Source organism: Hoplias malabaricus, chromosome 13, assembly GCF_029633855.1.
Source record: "Hoplias malabaricus isolate fHopMal1 chromosome 13, fHopMal1.hap1, whole genome shotgun sequence".
NCBI lineage: Eukaryota > Metazoa > Chordata > Actinopteri > Characiformes > Erythrinidae > Hoplias > Hoplias malabaricus.
Window position 1 is genome coordinate 3137438 of NC_089812.1, and position 22323 is coordinate 3159760.

The 22323-nt window shown below is 41.3% G+C and overlaps 1 protein-coding gene across 4 annotated transcripts in view; it reads right to left on the minus strand.

Moving 5' to 3' along the window:
- The window catches only part of LOC136664595 (caskin-2), a 63731-nt gene extending 45323 nt beyond the window's left edge, over positions 1-18408 (minus strand). For all 4 annotated transcript variants that reach the window (XM_066641865.1, XM_066641864.1, XM_066641863.1 and 1 more), the window contains exons 1-2: positions 17996-18408; positions 11630-12136 (exon numbers count right to left, since the gene is read on the minus strand). In XM_066641865.1, the coding sequence (XP_066497962.1) occupies positions 11630-11723 (94 nt within the window). In that variant the 5' untranslated portion in view covers positions 11724-12136; positions 17996-18408. The remainder of the gene's footprint in view (positions 1-11629; positions 12137-17995) is intronic.
- Between the last annotated feature and the right edge of the window lie 3915 nt (positions 18409-22323).

The following is a 22323-nucleotide window of genomic DNA, read 5'->3' on the forward strand; positions in this document are numbered from 1 at the left end:
ATAATGAATGAATGAAACACTTTATATTACGATATATATTGATATTGAATTATCATCCAGCCCTAGTACCAACTTACTTCAGGTGATCACATTGAACACATTAGTTTCTATTCACAAAATACAATCAAGTATGTAGTGAAAACATTTGTTCATTCACCTTCTGTAACTATTTACCCAGTACAGAGTTTTGGCGAATCCAGAGCCTACCCGGAATCACTAGGCACAACACACTCACACCTACACACACATTTGAACTGCCAAACCACCTACCAACATGTGTGTATGGACTGCTCCCACAAAACGGTGACCTGAGGAGGGGCCCCCGGTCCCTGGAGCTTTGTGACCGTGACTCCCATTGTGCCACAGTGCCGTCTGGTAATTAAAACAGAAGAAATGTTTTCTTCAATTAAGTTGTTTGAGAATTAAGAAATAAAAAAAATCGCTGTAAATACGGACAGATATGTACAGGAATTTAAACTCATGTGGTTAAAAAGGGAGCCTTTTCATTTCAGGTTCACTGCAACATTAAAGCAGAGACACTGGCTTGAAACACACCGAGGCTATATTCCACAAAACTGTTCCCAGGATGAAAGGAAATTCACACCCTATCCTTTGTTCATGACAATAATTTCCTCCCATCCAAAACATTCATCCGTTTACAATCCACAGCCCACACGCTCCAAACATGTGACTGACCACGTCCATCTAATGTCCTTGTATGTACAGAACGTCAAACCGGTCGCTCACTCTAATGGAGATCAGGTGAAAGATTAACAGAGTGCACAGAGAGCCTACTCCTGTTTCTCTTTCTTACATTACTCCCCCTGCATTTCTTTGCTATGCTCTTCTTCTCCCATCATTCAGGCCCTCGCCCCTTCATCTCCACACCAACAGCCCACGTCTCCTGTTCTCTGAGTGTCCATCTGTACGAAGCAAAGTCCGAACTTTGTTATATTTTAAGATTCAATCCCTCTCACCAAGCAGCAGGCTCCTAATTCACAGTCTCAAATCTATGCAGCGTTTACTGCAGGCATTCAGATTAAATTACTTAACAAAGCTTCCCCCATGTGTAACACATTCTGATATGCTGACATCATCCCTTCTATTTTTCTCGCCTTCATTCAAGCACACGGGGTTATGTCGCTTCAGCACAATGGCTGGCAGGCTTAGCCGGAAAGATTCCAGAAAAATAGCTGTAAAACACTACGTCCTGTGCAGCTGTGAGTCATAAACTTTGGTTTATACTTCTGTAAACATCTCTCTGTTGTGATGCACAGAAAGAGGTTCGCAGAGTCGCACACCTCCAGAATCTTAACTACAGGTCGTGTGGCTCTGTGGAGCTGGATGTCAAGTGAACCCTGACTGGCGTTCCAGTAGCCATGGTCACATAAACAAAACACAACTGGAATTAGAGCAGAAACAAATGGAAGATATTGAGGATAGGCTGGCAGAAGACTTAAGCTGAGGCAATAATACACAGTACATCTTCCTTTATTTCTTCCAAATCTTCTCTTGCTTTGATTCATTTTGTAATCCAGAATCAGTCGAAGTCTGTGGCATTCTGAGGCCCACTTCAAACATCTTGTGCTCTTTATGCCACTCTGTACGGCTTTGATTTCCATCCTTGTAAACTAGGGCCCACTGATCTATCAGTGAGATAATAAAACTGCCTCATAGTTTTTGTGAGGGATTGCATTTTGGCTTGTGGCTGCAACTAAATCACAGCCGTTATTCACTTTAACACGTGTGTGCACCATTCCCTAAAGTTTCTAGTAGCTCTATGAGGGAGCAGTCACCAGTTTGAGAATTACTCTGTTAGTATCCTTTAGAAGTGCATATAAAACACTCTTCTCTGAGGGACTAAACTCATATAAAATTATTCATTCATTCATTGTCTGTAACCCTTATCCAGTTCAGGGTTGTGGTGGGTCCAGAGCCTACCTGGAATCATTGGGCGCAAGGCAGGAATACACCCTGGAGGGGGCGCCAATCCTTCACAGGGCAACACACACACACACACACACACACACACAGACAGTTTTGAGTCGCCAATTCACCTACCAACGTGTGTTTTTGGACTGTGGGAGGAAACCGGAGCCAATTAAAAACATGTATCTCCATTTTTGCCGATGTTTACTACGCCACATGAACACAGCAGTTGTTTTCCACACAGTGTGTAAAGTCCATAATGAATGAACCAATAGAAATGCTCCAAATTAACTCTGAATACAATCTGTTTACATTGACTTCCATTGAAAGATCAGAAGGTTTCTTCCTTCTCTTGTGAAGTTAATATTTTGGCAGATACATGTTTTTAATTGGAAAGGGATGATATCAAAGCAATATATTTTCCAACCGGTGTATTTGCACCCTCTAGTTTTGAGACTATTGTGATGCTCTTGGATGTTGTCCTGAGTGGGGGATGTTCAGAAATGCCTTCAGTAGATCTTCGCACTACTGACCACTAAAACAATATTTCAAGCAAAGACACAAACCCTCATGAAACGACACGACTTTGGCCAACCTGACATTTATTAGCCGTCCTGTCTGCAGCTGTGACAAGAGCCAGGTCTGCATTTTTCAGGTCAGTCAGTCAATAGCAGCCTTTAAAAGAAGAAGCAGTCTGTGTTTTAGTATCGCTGTGTGTTTGTTCAGCCCAGAGGCTTCACCTGTGTTTACAATGCACACCAGCAGCACATGACAAAATTTACCATGCTGTCCTCAGTTACTCTTAAAGTCTTTCTCAGTGTAGGTGTGGTGCCTTACTCCTCGCTTAAACAGGCTCTGGACTATGCTTTCTATGAAGTGTGGCCACCTGATGTGGATAAAATACTAATCCCTGAGAAGTTTAAAGGCTAGCTACACCCCACAGCTTCAGTCTACTTCTTGTTAAACTTTAAAAAAACAAATCTCTGAAGAAGAAGAAGGGGCCTTTGCAGGGGGAGCTGTAGATGGAGACAGGGTTCTGCTGTGTTGTTTGTTCAGTGTCCATGACGCCAGCGGAACGCCTACGTGACGAGAACAATGTGCGAGAAGTAGTACAAGAGGACGCATACCTATGCACCAGTGTGTGCCAGACACAAGGAAGAGGTCATCAAGGTGCGGGAACACTGGCTCACACATTTGCATGCTGCGACATGTCAGTACGGAGAGACCGTCGGCACATACAGCAAAGCTGAACTGCACCGCAGAGTTTAAACTTCAGATATTGGCGCTGCTTTATAAAACGCATTTTAAAATATCACCTGAAACCGTGGCTGAAACCGTGTTCTGAAATCCAACCCATATCCGATCTGTGGCAACGCGTCTGAACGGTCTGATCGTAATTTTACGTCACTCTGGCCGTTTAATCATCCACAGACTCAGGTCTAAAGCACGTTTGTTTTGATTTAAGGCGTTTAGGACGTGGAAAAGCTTTTTTTCGTATTCTAAAAAATATACTTCTTTATCAAATTTAGCGGACATTTTTATTAGTGGACATTCTTTCTCAGCGGTTCTAGATCAGATTTATATTGCCCTTGTTGGCACGTGAAGCTGCCTGAACATGAATCACAGAAATATTAACCTCATGCCGGTGCTCGTATTCTATTCGGCGATCTCAAGTTTGCGAGAGTCCCTGCAAATTTGTGCTTAGAGTGGAATTTTTGATTATTCTTTAAAGTTTTTAAAAACACGTTTATAAAATTCACAGAGTTCATTTGGAATGAAGAAAATGGTCAATTTGTGATACAGCGCTGCACAGTAACCAGCATTCCTTCACTTCAAAAATTAGTGTTAGATGAAGTGTTTTAGATGAAACAGACAGACATTTCTTTCTGGTCAGAGCCCTTTTGTGCGTTTGGGACAGTTTCAGTGAGTGATGTGTTCAGACTGAGATCAGATATAGGTCACATTACGTAGACAGTGTGAACAGTCACTTTTACCTGCTGTGTGATTGTAGCCTAGGTAGATCCGAGTGTGTGTTCACTGCCCATAGTGCACTAGTGTGTGTGTGTTCACAGACACAGATGGCTTAACCCTTAGGAGTCTTGGCTTATTTTGGACAATTTTGATTACTTTTGATTTACATGCCACACATTAAACCATGTTTACCGTGCCAGAGTTCTCTCTCTCTCTCTCTCCTCAATGAATGAAAATTCGCGGCAATGTTCAGCATGACTTTGTTTTGATCCGGTCACGAGGTTTGAGGTTTGCCGGCGTGACACATTTGCTTGTACTTTGTATAATGACAAATAATCGCACATTTGCATGTTACTAAAGACTGATTTAACGTTGTTATTTGAGTCCAAGGCATCTAACGTCATGTCACCGGTCATAACACTTTCACTTTCACTACGTAACTCTTATTAAAAAATTAAAATAAATGTCTCCTTGTTTGAGCCTGGACCCTCTCCTCAGTCATAAACTGCCATGGCCTTGTGAAACAGGATTTAGCCATTAATTGGTCTACAGCAGGAGTGGAGAATGCTGCCTGCTTTTAAATAGTAACTTTCCACTGCTGGATGCAGCCAAACACTACAGATTGAATAGACATGCCGGATGCTAATTGAGCACATAGAACTAAGCCTTCAAAAGGCAACCTGCTGTATGAAGCACACACTGTTCCTCCATTCCATCGCGAAACAGGGCTTTAGTCATCTGGGTCACAAAGAAACAATGAATGCTCATTCAAAAGGGCAAAAAAGGCCACCAGTGGGAAATCTTATCATTCTGTTGCAAGTTAAAAGCTGAAGCTTGTCCAGTGAATTGCAAGCTGGCAGATAAGCAGTCTACAAAACAAGCAGCCCAAAACCAAAACACGAGACAGAACGTGTGATTCAGGGCTGTAGACTAAAAGTAGAGAACTTCTCTGTTTTTTTCGCTTTTTAATCTTCGTTATGATAAGGACTCCTTTATATCTTCCCACATTATGAGAGAATTGGTCTCGAGGTAAAGCAGCAAAGCTGGCACCTCTTGTCAATTTAAGGAAATGTTGCTGAATAAAGAACGCAAAAATAACAAAGATGCAGCAGACTTCAAGCACTGCTTCCAATCCAAGACTGAGAAAGACTGTCTTGACCACTGCAGTGTTGGGAACAGCCCAGTGTTTTCAATAATCTTTGAACGGTTTTACCAAAACAGCCTGTTAAATCCTTCAAACGGGTCAAACACATTTCACAGATGGAAAAGTTGAAAGAGGGCATTCTTCCTTCATAGTCAGGTGGAACAGTTAATATTTTCAAATATTCAAACTGGAAAAATGGGTCATTTATTCCGTGAGATGGTTCAGTTCCGATCCTATAATGATATTGGGTCTGATATTGATGTCCGATCCATATTCCAGTCCAGAGCTAGCACTGGAACATGAACTAGCCGTAACGCAGTGTAACGAAACACACCACTAAGGTTTGTTTCGCCTCCCATCCAGTCTAAATGTTCTATTGAAGGTTAAAGGAAGCAGTCATTCATTGTCTGTAAGCCCTTATCCAGTTCAGAGCCTACCTGGAATCACTGGGCGCAAGGTGAGAATACACCCTGGAGGGGGCGCCAGTCCTTCATAGGGCAACAAACACACACAAACGTTTGAGTCTCCAATCCTTCTACCAACATGAGTTTTTGGAGCGTGGGAGGAAACCGGAGCACCCAGAGGAAACCCACGCAGACACAGGGAGAACACACCACGCTCCTCACAGACAGTGACCCGGAGGAATCCCACGCAGACACAGGGAGAACACACCACACTCCTCACAGACAGTCACCCGGAGGAAACCCACGCAGACACAGGGAGAACACACCACACTCCTCACAGACAGTCACCCGAAGGAAACCCACGCAAACACAGGGAGAACACACCACACTCCTCACACACAATCGCCCGGAGGAAACCCACGCAGACACAGAGAGAACACACCACACTCCTCACAGACAGTCACCCGGAGGAAACCCACGCAGACACAGAGAGAACACACCACACTCCTCACAGACAGTCACCCGGAGGAAACCCACACAGACACAGAGAGAACACACCACACTCCTCACAGACAGTCACCCGGAGGAAACCCACGCAGACACAGGGAGAACACACCACACTCCTCACAGACAGCCACCCGGAGGAAACCCACGCAGACACAGGGAGAACACACCACACTCCTCACAGACAATCGCCCGGAGGAAACCCACGCAGACACAGAGAGAACACACCACACTCCTCACAGACAGTCACCCGGAGGAAACCCTCGCAGACACAGGGAGTGTCATGCCCTTAAACACAAAACCAACAACAATAATGATAATATTAAAGCAAAACCAGCTTTAATGTAGCTGAAAGAAGTGGATCGGCCCATCACTACCCAATATCAACAAGTCTTCATTAACTGAAACACTATTCTGTGCTAAAATATATAACACGTATCAAAATACTTCAGTTCTAATTTCTCAAAATTCACATTTTATGAATGTATGCTACACAGCTTACTAATTAACATGCTGGTGTAGGCTGTGAACTGCGGGCAGGTTGATTGCCAAGCTTAAATATTACGAATGCGTTCAGTGCTATAGCTTAATTTACAGGTGTCTATTTTCTATTATATATTTAGGCACTGAGTCACGTTTGTGCATTGTGACATTTTTTACATCATGATCACTTTAAAAATCTCACTTTCACGCAGGTGATATGAAACCAAAAGCCAGAATTTGGCAGTCAATCTTAGAGAAATTCCAGTTTGGTAAGTTAATTAGATATTCAGCTCAGAGATATAAGAACAGAGTTGACAAGTAAACACCAGCTGATGTTCTAAAAAAGGCAGAATTTAACACAGTGCCTACAAAGTCTTAACACTTTCCCTTCAACCTACCATCCCCCAAAGAAAAAGACAGAAATCTTATGAACCTTCCTAATTTTTCAAGATTTAATGCTATGCAGCTGTATTATAGTGCATTAAGATCAGAAGAAAAAACACTAGCAAGTGTATATGAGAGTTGAATGTATTAAAACTTAATGAGACCGCATGTGCACTGTTAAAAGAATCTAATTGCAATAAAGTCTCCCTCCACAAAGTAAAAGGAGCTTTCAGCGCTATAAAGAAAATAGGAATGAGATTTATTAATTACAGACTTCTGTAATCAAAAACACAGAGGCCTACCATGTGCTATTTGTTTCTGTGCAGTAGAGCGTTCATGACTAATCCGTGTTACACTGGGCAGTATATAAAACGATGCAGGCTGTTCTACAGTCAACAGCATCTGTCCTATCACAGCATCACTACAGCTCCCAGACACTGATATTTACTCTGGCTTTTTATTAGACAGATTTACACAAGCACAAACAATCGGAACACTGATGGGATGACGGTAAGCAGCAGTTCATTTATAAAAACCTGGGACATGCTTTAATGAAAAAGGACAGATGGTGACGTTCCATGTCAGGCTAAGGGATCACCGAGTAACTCGGGGGTGATGTTGTCTGTGTTTACACACTGTTGGGGAGGGTTGGTCGTGAAATCCAATTCTTAAAGCATTGCTAATCCACCAAGGCAGCAAACTGTGAAATACTTTAAATCAAATTCTTCCGTCTAAACAAAACTCGCAAACCCCATTTTCAGAAAAGTTGGAACATTCCATTCTACTACAAAGAAAATATTTCCAGTTCTGAAACAGAGAAAGTCATGTAATGTACAAATAAATTAATTTGCAACGGGTTAGTGACATGATTGGGTTTAAAAAAGAGCCTTTAAGGGAACTTCTACGATTGTTTCGAAACACAGTTCTACGCGTTTTTTTTTAAGGTGGAACGGTGTGTTTCGCGGGAAAAAAAAACAGCTGTTTGTACGCAGCTGAGGTGTAACTTGTCTATGAGTTATCATTCACTGTTGGAATTACCACAGAAACTCATTTGAAACTCGAACCGTTTAGCGCCTTCAGTCTGTTTACTTTCATGCGGTTAGCCATCTCCTAAATTTAGTGTCAGTTCCACCTTAAGTCATTTCAAACAGCAAAAATAAGGCAATAGTTCCAACTTTCAATAATGCAAAATAAAAATAAGTCGATTTTACCCACCTGTGGAGCAGGAATAGAGTAACATCCTCATTTTGATTTGTGATTTGTAACGTTTAGAATTCTCTCTGTTGTTTAAAAAAACTCCAGATACCTCTGCCATGAGCAGATATATATATATATATATATATAGTTTTTCTGTATAATACCGACTTACAAATGACTGCTTCCTTTTTATATTTGCACTTTCCATAATTTTTTTAACATTACAAATCACTCAATGATATTTTTGCAATTCTGCTTTTTAACAGAAAAACAACATAAACAACAAAACAACAGTCCGGATTCCAAAAAAACAGCACTAAAACAGGTGTTATATAAGCAACACCACCCGAATGTCTTCTTAACTTCTTTAAAGGCTAAGCAGCAGCTCTATGAAAGTGTCAAACAAATAAATACAGTGGAATTTGAGTTCCTAACTTGTGTTTATTGATAGTCAGAAAACGTTATGTTTGTTTATGTTTCCGGTGTTGGGAAACTCTAATAGGCGTCTTGCCTGTGACGTAGATGGTGGACAACACTCTAGAAGCTGCACTTAATTTAATGCAAAATGAGGAAAAGGTGTGTTGTTTTTGGCTGCAATCATTCAATGTACAGTGGGACATCTGTGCACAAATGGCCCAAAGATCCCAAAATATCCAGAAAATGGACTAAATTTGTCAACTTTAAACTTTGGAAAGGACCCTCCGCTCACTCCGTTATCTGTTGCTCATTTCACTGGCACTTTTCCAACAATATGGGCATGTAAGGACACCAACGAAAGGTGTTCAAGAGCCTCTGTAACATGGAGGTAAACAAGGTGAGGACACTCACTTCGCCTGTTTTAGTTGGTGTTAGTTAACGTTAGCTTGACTCGCTAAACTCGGTGCTCAGATTATACTCGGCTACGTAGCTGCATTACGGAGGTTTATAGTGTCGGATGAATTCGAGTTCGACTTCGATCACATTTACAAGAATAACGGTACCTCTACATTTGAGTTTAGCTTATTGCTAGGCTATTGTCATGAATAATGTTGGTTATTTAGCTAGATACTGTCATAACAGTCAGTCATAACGGTGTTTTACCGCGGCGTTGTTCAGCTGTTGTCCACCAGTGGCGGAGAGCTCGGGTTTCTCCGTCAATTTAATAAAATTGTCAGTTTTAAAGCAAATTAAGCTGCTATTTTCATTTTAATTCATACTTATATATGTCAGTAACTACAATAATGTGAAATATTCATGGGGGTCCATTAAGTGGTGCTTAGCCTTTAAAATAGATTCCCAAACAGTTCAAGTCTGTCTAACAATCCCATCTGTGAAACACAACAACAAAAAGGAAAAGTCACAAAGCCACCCTACATTCTGTTAGTAACATGACCTGATACGCCATTAAGCTCCTTAGCTGTGGAGGTCAGAAACACAGCAAAATCAATGAGATGACAATAAATGATAAAAACACCAGGCTGCCCTTTAAGGCTTCCATTAGAACATTTTCTTCCTTTTCCCGATGCCCTTTATTAATCTGTCTAGGCACCATCTGGGTCTTTATGATCATTTCAGACGGAGGGTGAAAAAGGGGGTGGGAGATTAAAAGTAGAACTAAGATAGCAGATGTCAAAGGGAATGGATGGAGTACGTGTACTGGAGAGACACAGGCAGTATTGTTTGTTTTATAGTGGCCAGTGATAAGATGGAGGCTTAATGCAAAACACAATGTGATGAATTGTGGAGGGAAAGATCCGTAACAATAAGTAGAGCATAATCCACCAGACCATCTTTGAGCAGACACCCCTCTGGGATTTGAACAACGCTCTGGAGACTGTAGGCAAGGTTCATGTTGGTTCGGTTAGTCAGCTGGCCAACCATAGTGCTTTATTACCCACTGCATTTAAAACAAAAATCTTTGAGACCCTATTAAAGAGAAATGACTCCACTTGAACACCATTCACTCAAAAAGCCTGTCCCTGGGTTTTGGTTTAATAAACAATAGACCAGCTATAGTGAGGCTCACCTCATGACCCTATCATTCTTTGAAGTCAGGCTGCTATCTTTTTGTGTTCACAAATGGTTTAGAATAGCAGAGGCAGACGTGGGTTATCTCAAAGACATCCAGCTGGCCGTGGGCACAAATGAAGGCACTTCAGGTACAGAGCTCAAATAACAGAGGTCCTTAACGCAACTACAGTAATGATAGATTTATTTAAAGGCAAAAGAGTTACTTTTAAAGAATAAACAAGGCCTCCATGTTGGCTCCATGTTGTATTGCTGCTGATGGATTCCTTTTCTCCAAAAACTCTGAGAACTCCAGGGAGCTGAATCTGCAGCTGTGCTCCAATTCAATGACGACGTAGTTCTTTTTGTTTTTTTGCTTTTTTAAATCTACTTTTACGTCAGAATTTGGTGGTGCTTTTTAGGCTGTAGGCCTGCTCTTCAAACCATCTCCATGTCCCTCTTCCCGGCTGTGAAGCGTTGCTCTGCAGCCCAAACCAATGTCCAAACAGTCCTCCATGTCCAACACTGGACGAGGAGGAACAGAACCTTTTAAAAGCACTAAAGAAAAAAACAGTTAATTTAACTCCACCTACCACTTCATTTTCTAATCAGATGATATGTCTGATTATGGCAAAATCATTTTCACAACATATGACAATTCATCTTTGACGTTTTTAAACAAGCGGTAATGAAAAAAAAAAAAAAAAATTACCAGCCATTTTCTAGTGTCATTATTAAAATATTAAAAATATCAATACAGGGGGTCCTCGACTTACGACGTTGATCCGTTCCTACGTCGCATTGTAAACCGGTTTTCGGTGTAAGTCGGAACATAAGTACATACTGTACGTAAATAACATACTGTAAGCACTGATCCTATGTAACACCCATCCTCCTCGGTCCCGAGCCGCATAACCGTGTATTCTTCCGCCGCGCCGCACACACCAAACACGAAGTTAGCGTTACGACGTTTACGACGCAAAACCTAGTAAGTTGAAACAAGGCTTTATACAGTAAATGGGAGATGTGTCACAACTACGAAATATCGTAACTCAGGACTGATGTCACCCGAGGACCTCCTGTAAATTGATTGTTTTTAGTTTATTGGAATCTAAATAATAATTTAATTTAATAATATATTAAATAGAATTAAAGTCACCCAATTAGATACTTGTACTATGCTGATTATGCGTCAATAAACTAAATAAAATGTATCTGATGGACCCATCAAGAAAACTGTTCCTATTGCTAAACACTATCTATGAACTGTGCTGAACATATCACAGAGCATTCCAACTCAAACCAAGTCACATTTAAGAACTCCACCAATCAGTCAACAATTTAAAATTAACCCTTTGTTTCTAAATTCATTTTATCAGCTCTACTTACCATAAAAGTGCACTCTGTAGTTCTACAATTGTAGGTTGTTGTCCATTTGTTTCACTGCATACGTTATTAGAGGCCATTATAATATAGTTGGTCTGATCCATGTAAACACAAATTGGCTATGTTCATAACTGTTGACCAACCCTCCGTAAATATAAACAAACCATATTTACATCCTCACCAGAGCTCGTCACGAATCCTACAAGGGAATAGAGTGTGAAGTTTAAGGAAGTGTACTCACTGCTTCGGCTGCTTTTACATTTGGCCAGTAGCTTCTGCGTCGATTGCACGTCACCGTTCTTAACCGCCTGCAGAAGCTCCTGCTCCTTTCCCATTGTCTTCTGCTTGACTGAATTCTACCAGTAATCCAGAAGAGTCCAGCTCCTCTCTTATGAACCCATGCAGAGCTGAAGGGCAGCACAAATGGGTCCCACAACACTTTTTTCCCCTCACATTCCCCTCCAAGTAACAGGAAGAAACAGAAAGACAAATGATGAAAGCCTTGGTCAGAGGGACTCCTGGACCTTGCCAGTAATCACGCTGTCAAATCAGCACAACCAGCTCCAACTATTGGGCACCAAAATATAGTTCAATATAAGTTGCCTTTCAAATTTCCCATCCCTCCTCTTGGGTTTCTACAGCGTTCCCGGCTTTGATTAGAGTGTCTGGCTCTTGAGCGTCTGGTTCAAGATGTGGTCACAGTGCTGGGAAAGCTGAAGGAGTGCTGTTTGCGCCAGCAGACCAGAACCTGAAAGAAAAAGGGTGTCGACAAGAAAAACAGTGAGTACAGTAAAACACTGAGAACAGTAGCATGTGTCTTAAGCCTGACTCCCTGACCCCAGCCATAAAAAAAAAAAGCTAAAAGAAGGCTGTCTGTCTAAGGACAGCACAGCAACACATTTATTCAAGTAAAAAAAGAAAAACTATCATGACGCTTTCCACCTCAGTTCAGAACTTGTTTTGGATTTTTCCCTCCAACTTCACCCCCTCTTTTGACTGACTGGCACAAAGCCCAGCATCCTCCACCTCCCCCCTGCAGAGAGATCAGCTCCATGACCTGTTACTGTCACTAAAGCTGGAACGGGAGAAACAGCATCCATCAAATCTGGATATTCACCACATTTCAGTCTGCAGACTTGACTAGGGATTATAACTGCATACTCATTCATTCATTGTCTGTAAGCGCGTATCCAGTTCAGGGTCGTGGTGGGTCCGGAACCTACCTGGAATCACTGGGCGCAAGGCGGGAACACACCGCAGAGGGGGCTATAACTGCATACTAAAAAAATCTAATTCTGCTTGTTTGATTGCAACAATTTCCATTTTTATAAAATGTATACATTAATATAAAATGACAAACCAAAAGGAAAAGTGTGTTTCAACATACAGGAGCAGAATTAAAAACACATGTACTTTACAAATATATTTAAGCATTATTTTGGATGATTTGTACTTTTTATAAATCTCCCAGCCCATGTTTTTATGTATTTTTGGTTTTTCTTGCCTCAGGAATTGATGCACATTTTTTGCCATTTCACTTATTATTTAATAATAAATGTTTTCTAATGCATTCTAATGCAGGAAACATACACTGTTTTAACAGAACAATATTTTACGAGCTTTTTCCTGCACAGAGAATTACAAGGTGTCAGCCACCATTAAATTTCACGACACATCCTGCTCTCAACAATCTCTGTAACCCACTGGTTCTTTTTCCAGTTCCCAACCATGGGACTTTTGTACAACTTTATACTTGGTACAATAAAACTTGTTTCTTTTTAATTTTTCACAGGACTGTGCTTGGTACCGTTGCGTCAATACATCCACATAATTTCCCTTCCTCGTAATAACATCTACTTGGTGACGTGCACCAGTCCCTCCTGCAGCAAAGCACCCCACGTCATTATGCTGCTACCCCCATACTTATGGATAGTGGTCTTTGGCTCGCAAGCCTCCCCTTTTTTCCTCCATACATAACGATGGTCATTATGAGCAAACAGCTCTGTTTTTGTTTCCTCAGAACGGAGGGCATTTCTTCAAAGATCTTTGTCGCCAGTTGCAAACTATGACCTGGCTTTTTATGGCAGTTTTGGAAGAGCGACTCCCTCCTTTCTTATTCTAAATATCGATATTATTTTACTGTTGATATAGATCCTCTGTACCCATTTACTCCAGCATCTTCACAAGGCCATTTGCTTGTGCACAAATGATGTCTATTAGATTAGAAGCCAGGGGATGGAGAAACTTCAAAGTAAAAGCTTCAATTTCAGTGCGGTCTACAGGCACCAAGTTTATCAGGGTTTATAACTGCACACAGAAAATAAATTAAATCAACCAGGTTTGATTCTAATGCTGATATTATTCCTATATTCATTTATTTTATTTTTAACAAGTCACTTTATGACCTCGTTGGCCAGCAACAGCTCTATGATGTCCTGGCTGCGGCAGTGTTCCTCACAGACACTTGAACAAGGAATTTGAACAGAGTTTTCATCTCCACTCTCTACTACAACTTAAAGGGTGGATGTAAGAAAATGTCCTGTCCCATGGAGAGGTTTGACACTGGACTAGAAGATCAAGTGGCCAGGGCACAGCCTGAGGGCAACTGGAATAAAGCAATGTAATAATCTGTGTAACCCTAGAGTACAGCTGTCAAAACTCATTTGGCATGTGAAATCACTGCCAGTCCCACGTTGATGGTGGAGGATACTCCAAGTCAATTCAACAAGCTCTGTAAACAGAAAGAGTAGACAATGTGCACCGGAGGACATTCGGCTATGGTTGGCTGTGATGTGTTAGCTGAGGCATGTCATCTAGCAGGGGATCACTGGCCAAGATGCATTAGCTACAGGGCTTTAGCTCACCTTGGTGTGCAGCAAGTAATGAATTCTCTCAACAAGAGCAGAAGCCAACAGCCATGTTTAGCAATGAGACCCCAGTAGCACAGCCATCCAGGAGAGCTCAAAGAGGCAATCCATGTAGAAGAGACATAACTAATAGGTGTATCCTCACAAACAGGTGCCTCCATAGTTCCCATCTAGCAGGCTGTGGTGTGGGAGCTGGCACTGGGGTTAGCTAGCCATGAGGTCTTAGCTACAATGAAGCTAGCTTGCCGTGACATGTTAACTAGGTCAATATGCTCCTAACAATGGTGCAATGGCAACTACATCATTCCATGAGGAGACACAACAGGGGTTTGTCCCTTGAACAGTGGAGTACAATTGGCAAAAGTTCATCCAAATTGAAAAAAAAAAAGTTATTGGACTTCAAGGGAAGAGCAGATGTATGGCTGACATAGGTGCTGCCCCGGGTTATGCACAGACAGGCACTACAAGATCACTGCTGTCGGAATTACAGAGGAATAAGTTAAAGAAGAAGAAGATCCTTTATATATCCCCTTAGGGAAATTTCTTCTCTGCATACCCATCCGTGGTAGTGAACACACAAACCCACCCTAGTGAGCAATTCTTCACAAACACTAGGGGTAGTGAACACACACACAACCGGAGCAGGGTGCTGCCGTCCACCTTGGCGCTCAGGAAGCAGTTTGGGCTTGCTCAAGGGCACTTCAGTCAAGAATGAATTTTTCCTTGCCGGTCCCTGGATTTGAACCAGCAGCCTCAAGCTCACTTCTCTAACCTCAAGGCCATGGCCACCCATCATTGTTTGTCACACAGTTTTTAAATATCAGCCTTTGCTATTGATTTATTTATTCAGTAAATTAGTTTAAGAAATAGGACAAGTGAAAGTTGCATGTACATAAATGATGGGAGTTTAAAATTAGTTTTTTATTTTAATAAAATTCGTTGCATTTGTTGCTTTATGGGTAATCACTGATAATAACGAATTTCTGTAGAGCTCAATGAGACCTCCGAACTGGTCAACAGGTAGTTTGGCCCACTCTTCCTGATCAAACTGCTCTAGCGGTGCCAGGTTTGAAGGGTGTTTTCTCCAGACTGCATGTTTCAGTATTCTGTTCCATAGAATTCAGATCAAGGCTCAAAACAACAATTCACATTGGTCTGGTGTTTTGTTTTAGCCATTCTTGAGTGCTTTTAGATGTGTGTTTGGGGTCATTACCCAGTTGAAGGACTCATGACCAGTGACTGAGACAGAGCTTTCGGTTACTTGGCAGTACATTAAGCCACAGAATGCCTTGATTGACTTGAGATTATACCGTGCCATGCACAGATTCAAAGGCCTCCTCCATATGTCATGGTTGGTATGGTGTTTTACCTTTGAAAGCTTAATTTTTTTTGTCTGTGGACATGGAGTTAATGTGCCTTGCCAAAAAGCTCCAGTTTTGTCTCATCTAACCAAAGAACATACTCCCAGAAGCATTGTGGCCTGTCAATGTGTATTTTAGCCAATCCCACTCGTGCTTCTGGGTCTTCTTCTAAGTAGCCCACTCTGGCTCAAAAAGCGACAACCGGTGCAATTGGACATTGACGTACACTGCCCCTGGAGTTCAGACCCTTGCATCTCTTTGGAAGTTTTCCTCAGTTATTTGTCTACCCATTCGCACTATCCTGCTATTCAATCTGGGGTCAATTTCGCTCTTGTGGCAGTGTCCATGGAGGTTGGCTACTGTCCCATGCACTTTTAAACTTCTTAATATTTGCAAATATAGTCACAGGAGCATCAAACTGCTTGGAGATACTCTTATAGCCATTACATTTAACATGATTGTCTGGAAATGTCTTCCTGACATCCTCAGACAACCATTTCCTTTGCTTTCTCTGGCCCAGTTGACTAGTTTTCTCTATATTTTAAAATTGTACTTCATTTATCCCCAATCCTATTTATTATGGGATGCAATGATAAGTGTCCAAAACATTTAAAGTATATCATTTTACGAAACCAATGTTGTAAGACTTGTTAGATGTGCAGAACTCCACAAATATTTGGACATTTAGTGTATGATTAGTGAGATTAACCTTGAGGCAGATACCTGTATATCACTATTTGTCAAAAATACAAAATTAATGAAAAATTAAATAATACTTTCTGAAAAAACAAATCACCCTTCTGATATTATTTCTGTTAAATTGTAACTATAAGATTGTTGTGTTTAGATGGTCTATATGTGAGAGAACTACATTTATATTACATTTTCAGAAAAGAAACACATGCTTTGTTATTAGGCATTCATTCAAAATATACATCACCTGCTTGGGTTGTTCTTTAGAGTATAAACGGACACACATTATCGGGCATACCGCTCCAAAATGCTAAAATACATTTGTGCTCATGAGTGCCACCTACTCACCTTTACTTTAAATATTTCTTAAATAAAGAGGGCATTGTGTTTTCTTTAGGTAGTCGTCTTTATATGCTTTCATATGACACCAGAAAACGGTTCCAGGATCGTCTCCTTGGCCTTTGCAGATTAGTGATGCATCAATGAACGTCACTGATACAATCTTCCATTTCATAAACACATCCACACTCCATAATTGCTTCTCTTTATCCTGCTGTAAACTTTTTGGTTCTCTTCTGTTAAGATGTTCGCGCTAGTTCTCATCTTCTACAGTCTGTTTTCATGCAGATGATTTCTGTTTATGTCCTTGTGCTTTTTATTGGCTTGTGGTGCATTTGCTTTTTTCAAGGTATAGGCTATTGCTTTTTATGTCTTCCTCGGTTCCTTGGTTCCTCAGGGGTTCCCAACCCTGGTCCTGATGGGCTACTGCACTGCATGTTTTAAAGATTATCTCCGCTCCCAATAAACCTGACGACAACAGGCATTGCTACAACTAATGAGCTAATTAACCACCCTTTCTGAAATTGACGTTGGTGTGATGGAGCACGCCGAAAACAACCACATGCCTGTACATATTCCTTTTATTACTTTTCCAGTTCGGTTGTACTTCCACCAAATTTTAGAGACCACTGCCTGGGAACAACCAAACATCGTTTACGTTTCCTTTCCTTCTTGGAGGTTTTTCTTAATCTTTTCCATTTTTTGCAACTGGCAAAACTCTAGTTGGGAGCATGTCTTCTTTCAATTGGCCAGTAGCTCTATTAAGGTCTGTAAGCACTCAGTTTTAATCTGCATTTGTAGACTTTTTGTGTATTTTTTATCATAAAGTACAAGATGATTCCATACTTTTCCCTCTAATTGATTTTGAAAAGAAAAATAAATTTATAAAAATAATTTATAGAGAAATGCTCCATGAAGCCAATGTGTTCAACAGTTTTGGGTCATGTGTGATTTGTTCTTTTGCTATAAAAGAAAAATAAAAGATAGGGGTAGGTCCTCTAAGTGTGATGATTCCATAAGAGTTTTTTTTATTATTTTTTATTTTTTGCTTTATTGTTTTTTGCCAGGAGTAGTAAATTTAAATTACATAATTAGGCAGCCAAAATAATAAGTACATGCAGTTGTAATTCACTGATTAAACTCGTGTATCCCTCTATCAGTAACGTTAAGTCATAGCTAGCTGAGCTAAAGTTAGTCGTGTAAAATTATCAAGCCGTGTGTGTGACATTCAACTTAGCAGAGCAAAGCTAGCAGCGAATAACTTCACCGGGCTCAGACAGGACGGTACCGACTTTTGAGCTGTGTTTAAGAGTTGTGAAAAAACAGAGACAGACGGAAATACTTCACCTTTTATAAGCCTTACTGATAATTTCAGCAAGAACTCTGGGTTAACTCTGAGGTAAAATCCGTTGGGTCCGCAGAGGAGAGCTAACGTTAACGAAACATCCGCGCTCCCTCAGAGTCCCCGCTCCAGCCTCGACTCCAACGGTAGATCAAAGTCCAAACAAATGTTAGTCCAGTCTGCGCAAAGCACATTCAACCGCGACTTTCTCTGCGTGAACTGATAATGAAGTCTTAACTGGTCAGAAATGTGACTAATAAAGTGTCTAAAGTTAGTTATTGCGGTCTCCTCTTCGACAGAGTTCACACCGCTCCACGCAGTGCTTCTGAGCTCCAGCTCCACGGCTTCACTACTCTCTCATTACCGTCACAGCCGGGAACCTCCTACAACTACAACACGCTTCAGCTCCCCTCGGCCGGAGAGGGACACTCTTAAAGGAGTAGTTTTTTTTGCTTTTAAATCATTTGTAGTGTTTATTGGTAAAATGGTGACTTCTCAGATGACACCTCCCTAGGCTCTGGGACAGTAATTAAACACAGTCTAGGAATCTGAGTCCTTATAATTCAGAGTTTTGTATTCGCCTGTTGTGTTGTTATTTTCATGCAGACCTGGTAATTCAGAGGAACAAAGATGTAATTTTACAATTCAATGGGAGTGTTTTATAAATGTTATGGGGAATGATGCGCTTGTTTATAGTAAGGGACTTCCACACGCCATATAATTCAGGTTTATTATTATTATTATTTACTTCTTTAGGCATAAACAATTCAGTATGCTTTAATTTACTATTAAATATGCAGATGTTGTCATAAGGGGGCGGCACACAACTCCAGGGACCTCAAGGTTGTGGGTTCGATTCCCGTCTGTGTTCTCTCTGTGTCGGCGTGGGTTTCCTCCGGGTGACTGTCTGTGAGGAGTGTGGTGTGTTCTCTCTGTGTCTGCGTGGGTTTCCTCCGGGTGACTGTCTGTTTGGTGTGTTCTCCCTGTGTCTGCGTGGGTTTCCTAAGAATATTTTTAGATGAGCAGGTCCCCACAGACATTTGGACATTGTGTATATCAGCTCAGTCTTGTGCTATATGTTACTTTAGACACATGTATTTGGTAACAACAAAAAAAAACAACTTGCTGAACTTCATCACAGTTCCAGCATTAATTATGTGAAAATGTAACTATATTTAGAAGGTATGTATGTGCAAAATAACTACATTTCTATTGTCATTTCAGGAAACAAATGCATGCATTGTTATTAGATATTCATTCAGAATATTTACATCATCTGCTTGGGTTGTTTTTAGAGTATGAAAAGGCATGTTTTAGGGACGTATACTGCTTGTGCATTTTTGCTACCTTCAGGGAAAATGATCCGTTAGTTTAAAGACAACTTTCTCTATAGCATTTGCAACATACAGATGGGTTCTTATGACTTTCACCTCGGGGTGACCTGGTCATGACCTTGTCTTCAGCGTGTGACTGGTCAGTACAGACTACAAGATAAATATGTCCCTTTTGGATAGACAGCTGCTACGGCCATAGCTCTAACTAAACAGCAGAAATGAGCATGTGTGTGTGAAAGGCCCTGCCCTGGAGAACCTACATTTATCACACTGGGAGGGGGAAGGCAAGAGGAATAGTGTCTGTTTATGTGTCTCAGTCCTTAGCTGCATGTGAAATACTCAGAAAAAGGGGCATCTGCAGGAGAAACATAGAAATGGGTGGACTTTGAAGGGACTGTATCCTAAATTCATATGACATTGAATATTTGAGATAGTTCATAACTATTCATTCTGCTCTTTATTTAAACACAGTTCTTTGTTGTTGTAGTTTACTCTTGTGTCAGCTAGAGGAGAATGGGTCCTCTTTAAAGTTTTGGTTCTTCTCAAGATTTCTTCATGTTCTGAGAGAATTTCACCTTCCAGCTCCTGCCTCAGTTTGCTCAATGACCTGGAAATCTGTGAAGCTGTTTAATGAGAATGCCAACTGTATTTAATTAATTCTGTGTCATTACCAGCGAAAATTCATTTTCATTAGTGATTTCCAGCCTCTTTTACAGGTTACAATTAAAAATACATTTGTCTTTACAGAGGACCTAATGCTGATTAGATTTGATATCATCACTGTCCGAAGAAAAACATCATCATCATCATCATCATTTTCTTCTCCGCTTCTCCATTTCAGGGTCGCGGTGCGAAGAAAAACATGTATCTCAAAAATAGTAACTTTGGAAAACACCTTTCATATCTTTCAATGGAAATCATTCATTCATTCGTTATCTGTATCCCTTATCCAGTTCAGGGTCACAGTGGGTCCAGAGCCTACCTGGAATCATTGGGCGCAAGGTGGGAATACACCCTGGAGGGGGCGCCAGTCCTTCACAGGGCAACACACACACACTCACACACACACTCACACCTACAGACACTTCTGAGTCTCCAATCCACCTACCAACGTGTGTTTTTGGAGCGTGGGAAGAAACTGGAGCACACGGAGGAAACCCACACAGACACAGGGAGAACCCACCAACTCCTCACAGACAGTCACCCGGAGGAAACCCACGCAGACACAGAGAGAACACACCACACTCCTCACAGACAGTCACCCGGAGGAAACCCACGCAGACACAGGGAGAACACACCACACTCCTCACAGACAATCACCCGGAGGAAACCCACGCAGACACAGGGAGAACACACCACACTCCTCACAGACAGTCACCCGGAGGAAACCCACGCAGACACAGGGAGAACACACCACACTCCTCACAGACAGTCACCCGGAGGAAACCCACGCAGACACAGGGAGAACACACCACACTCCTCACAGACAGTCTCTGTCTCTTTCACAGCTCCAGGGACCTGGAGGTTGTGGGTTTGAGTCCCGCTCTGGGTGACTGTCTGTGAGGAGTGTGGTGTGTTCTCCCTGTGTCCATGAAAGAAAATGTGTTCCATGTTGCTTTTTGATCTGTTTTACATTTTTCATCATTGGGATTTTTGTCTGGGCTCTTATGGGTTAAAATCCCTACACACTATATACTCTTAAAAATGATGGTTCTTCAAGGGACATAAAAATCCATTGCATTGGTTTGAACTTTTCTGATGTTCAATGAAGCATCTTCTGCACTCAGACACGTTTCTAGTCCAAAAGATACACAGCACAGCACACACTAGTGGACTGCGTTTCTGACGCTCCCTCAGGTTCTAGTGTGTAGGCACATTTATCCAAACCATAGGCAGTGAAAGCGTTCACTTAGAAGGGAACTTCAGACTGCACAGAGTTGCAAGGTGTGAATATTATATATGCTACTGAACGTTATTTAAAACGTTTATTGGGTGATTTGTGCCGCCTAAAATGCAGGTTCATGGTATGGTAACTAGCTCCACCTGCTGGTCTTTGACAGCCAATACAGTTAAACTTAATTCATCCAAGTATAATGTTGATGTATAATACCTGATTTGACCTGGCATATTTATATATTTCACAAACTAGTCATTAAAACCAGGATATATCAGTGGGCGGGGGTAGGAAGGATGTTTATTTCCCTACCCTCTTACTCACGTTACATAGTGCAGTGTCTGCTGTGCTGAGCCCAATGTACCAACAAGGTACCAACGACAGTGGCTCTGTTCTCCCTATCACAGCTCTGTGAAACGTCACAATGACTTTTAAGCAATGCTTTTATGTTCCTTTAAGTGCTGTTAGGTGATTTATTTGATCCTGCTCCTTCGTGGTTTTATTCTTTTCATGATTTCATATTCTTCTATTTTACACAGCCTCTGACTTGTTGACGCCAGGTGAAAAGACATGGTACTGGCTCTTTCATCTGCCCTGTTTTTCCCTTTGGTGTAACACTACTGTTCCTCAGGCCAAAAGGTGCACTTAATATATGTGTCTTTTCAATCTACTTTGAAAGTTGGCCTCTTACACTTTCTACTTTACTTCCCAGTAAACATTTAGCCGTTGATTCAACGTTGAAATAACGCAATGACTGCCGTCTAATCAACGTTCTCTTAAGGTTGAAAATGAAAGTTGAAAAGACGTCCAAACACAGACATTGAAAAGACGTCTATTAGACGTATTTTGGACGTCCATTGACGTTTAAAATATGTCCTTGACGGACAGACTACTTTTAGACCTATTTTGAACGTCCAGGGACGTCCCTTGTTTACTGGGTTTTCTTTGTGAGATCCTCGTCAGATGGAATTGAGTTCAACTTCAACAAAATGTATACCAAAGTTTCAGACAAATTTAAATATTAGATTTTTCCACCAATGAGCCTCGAGGTGGGCGGGGTTGTGTGCTGTCCGACTCCGCCCACTGGATGTCTGGTTCTGCAGAG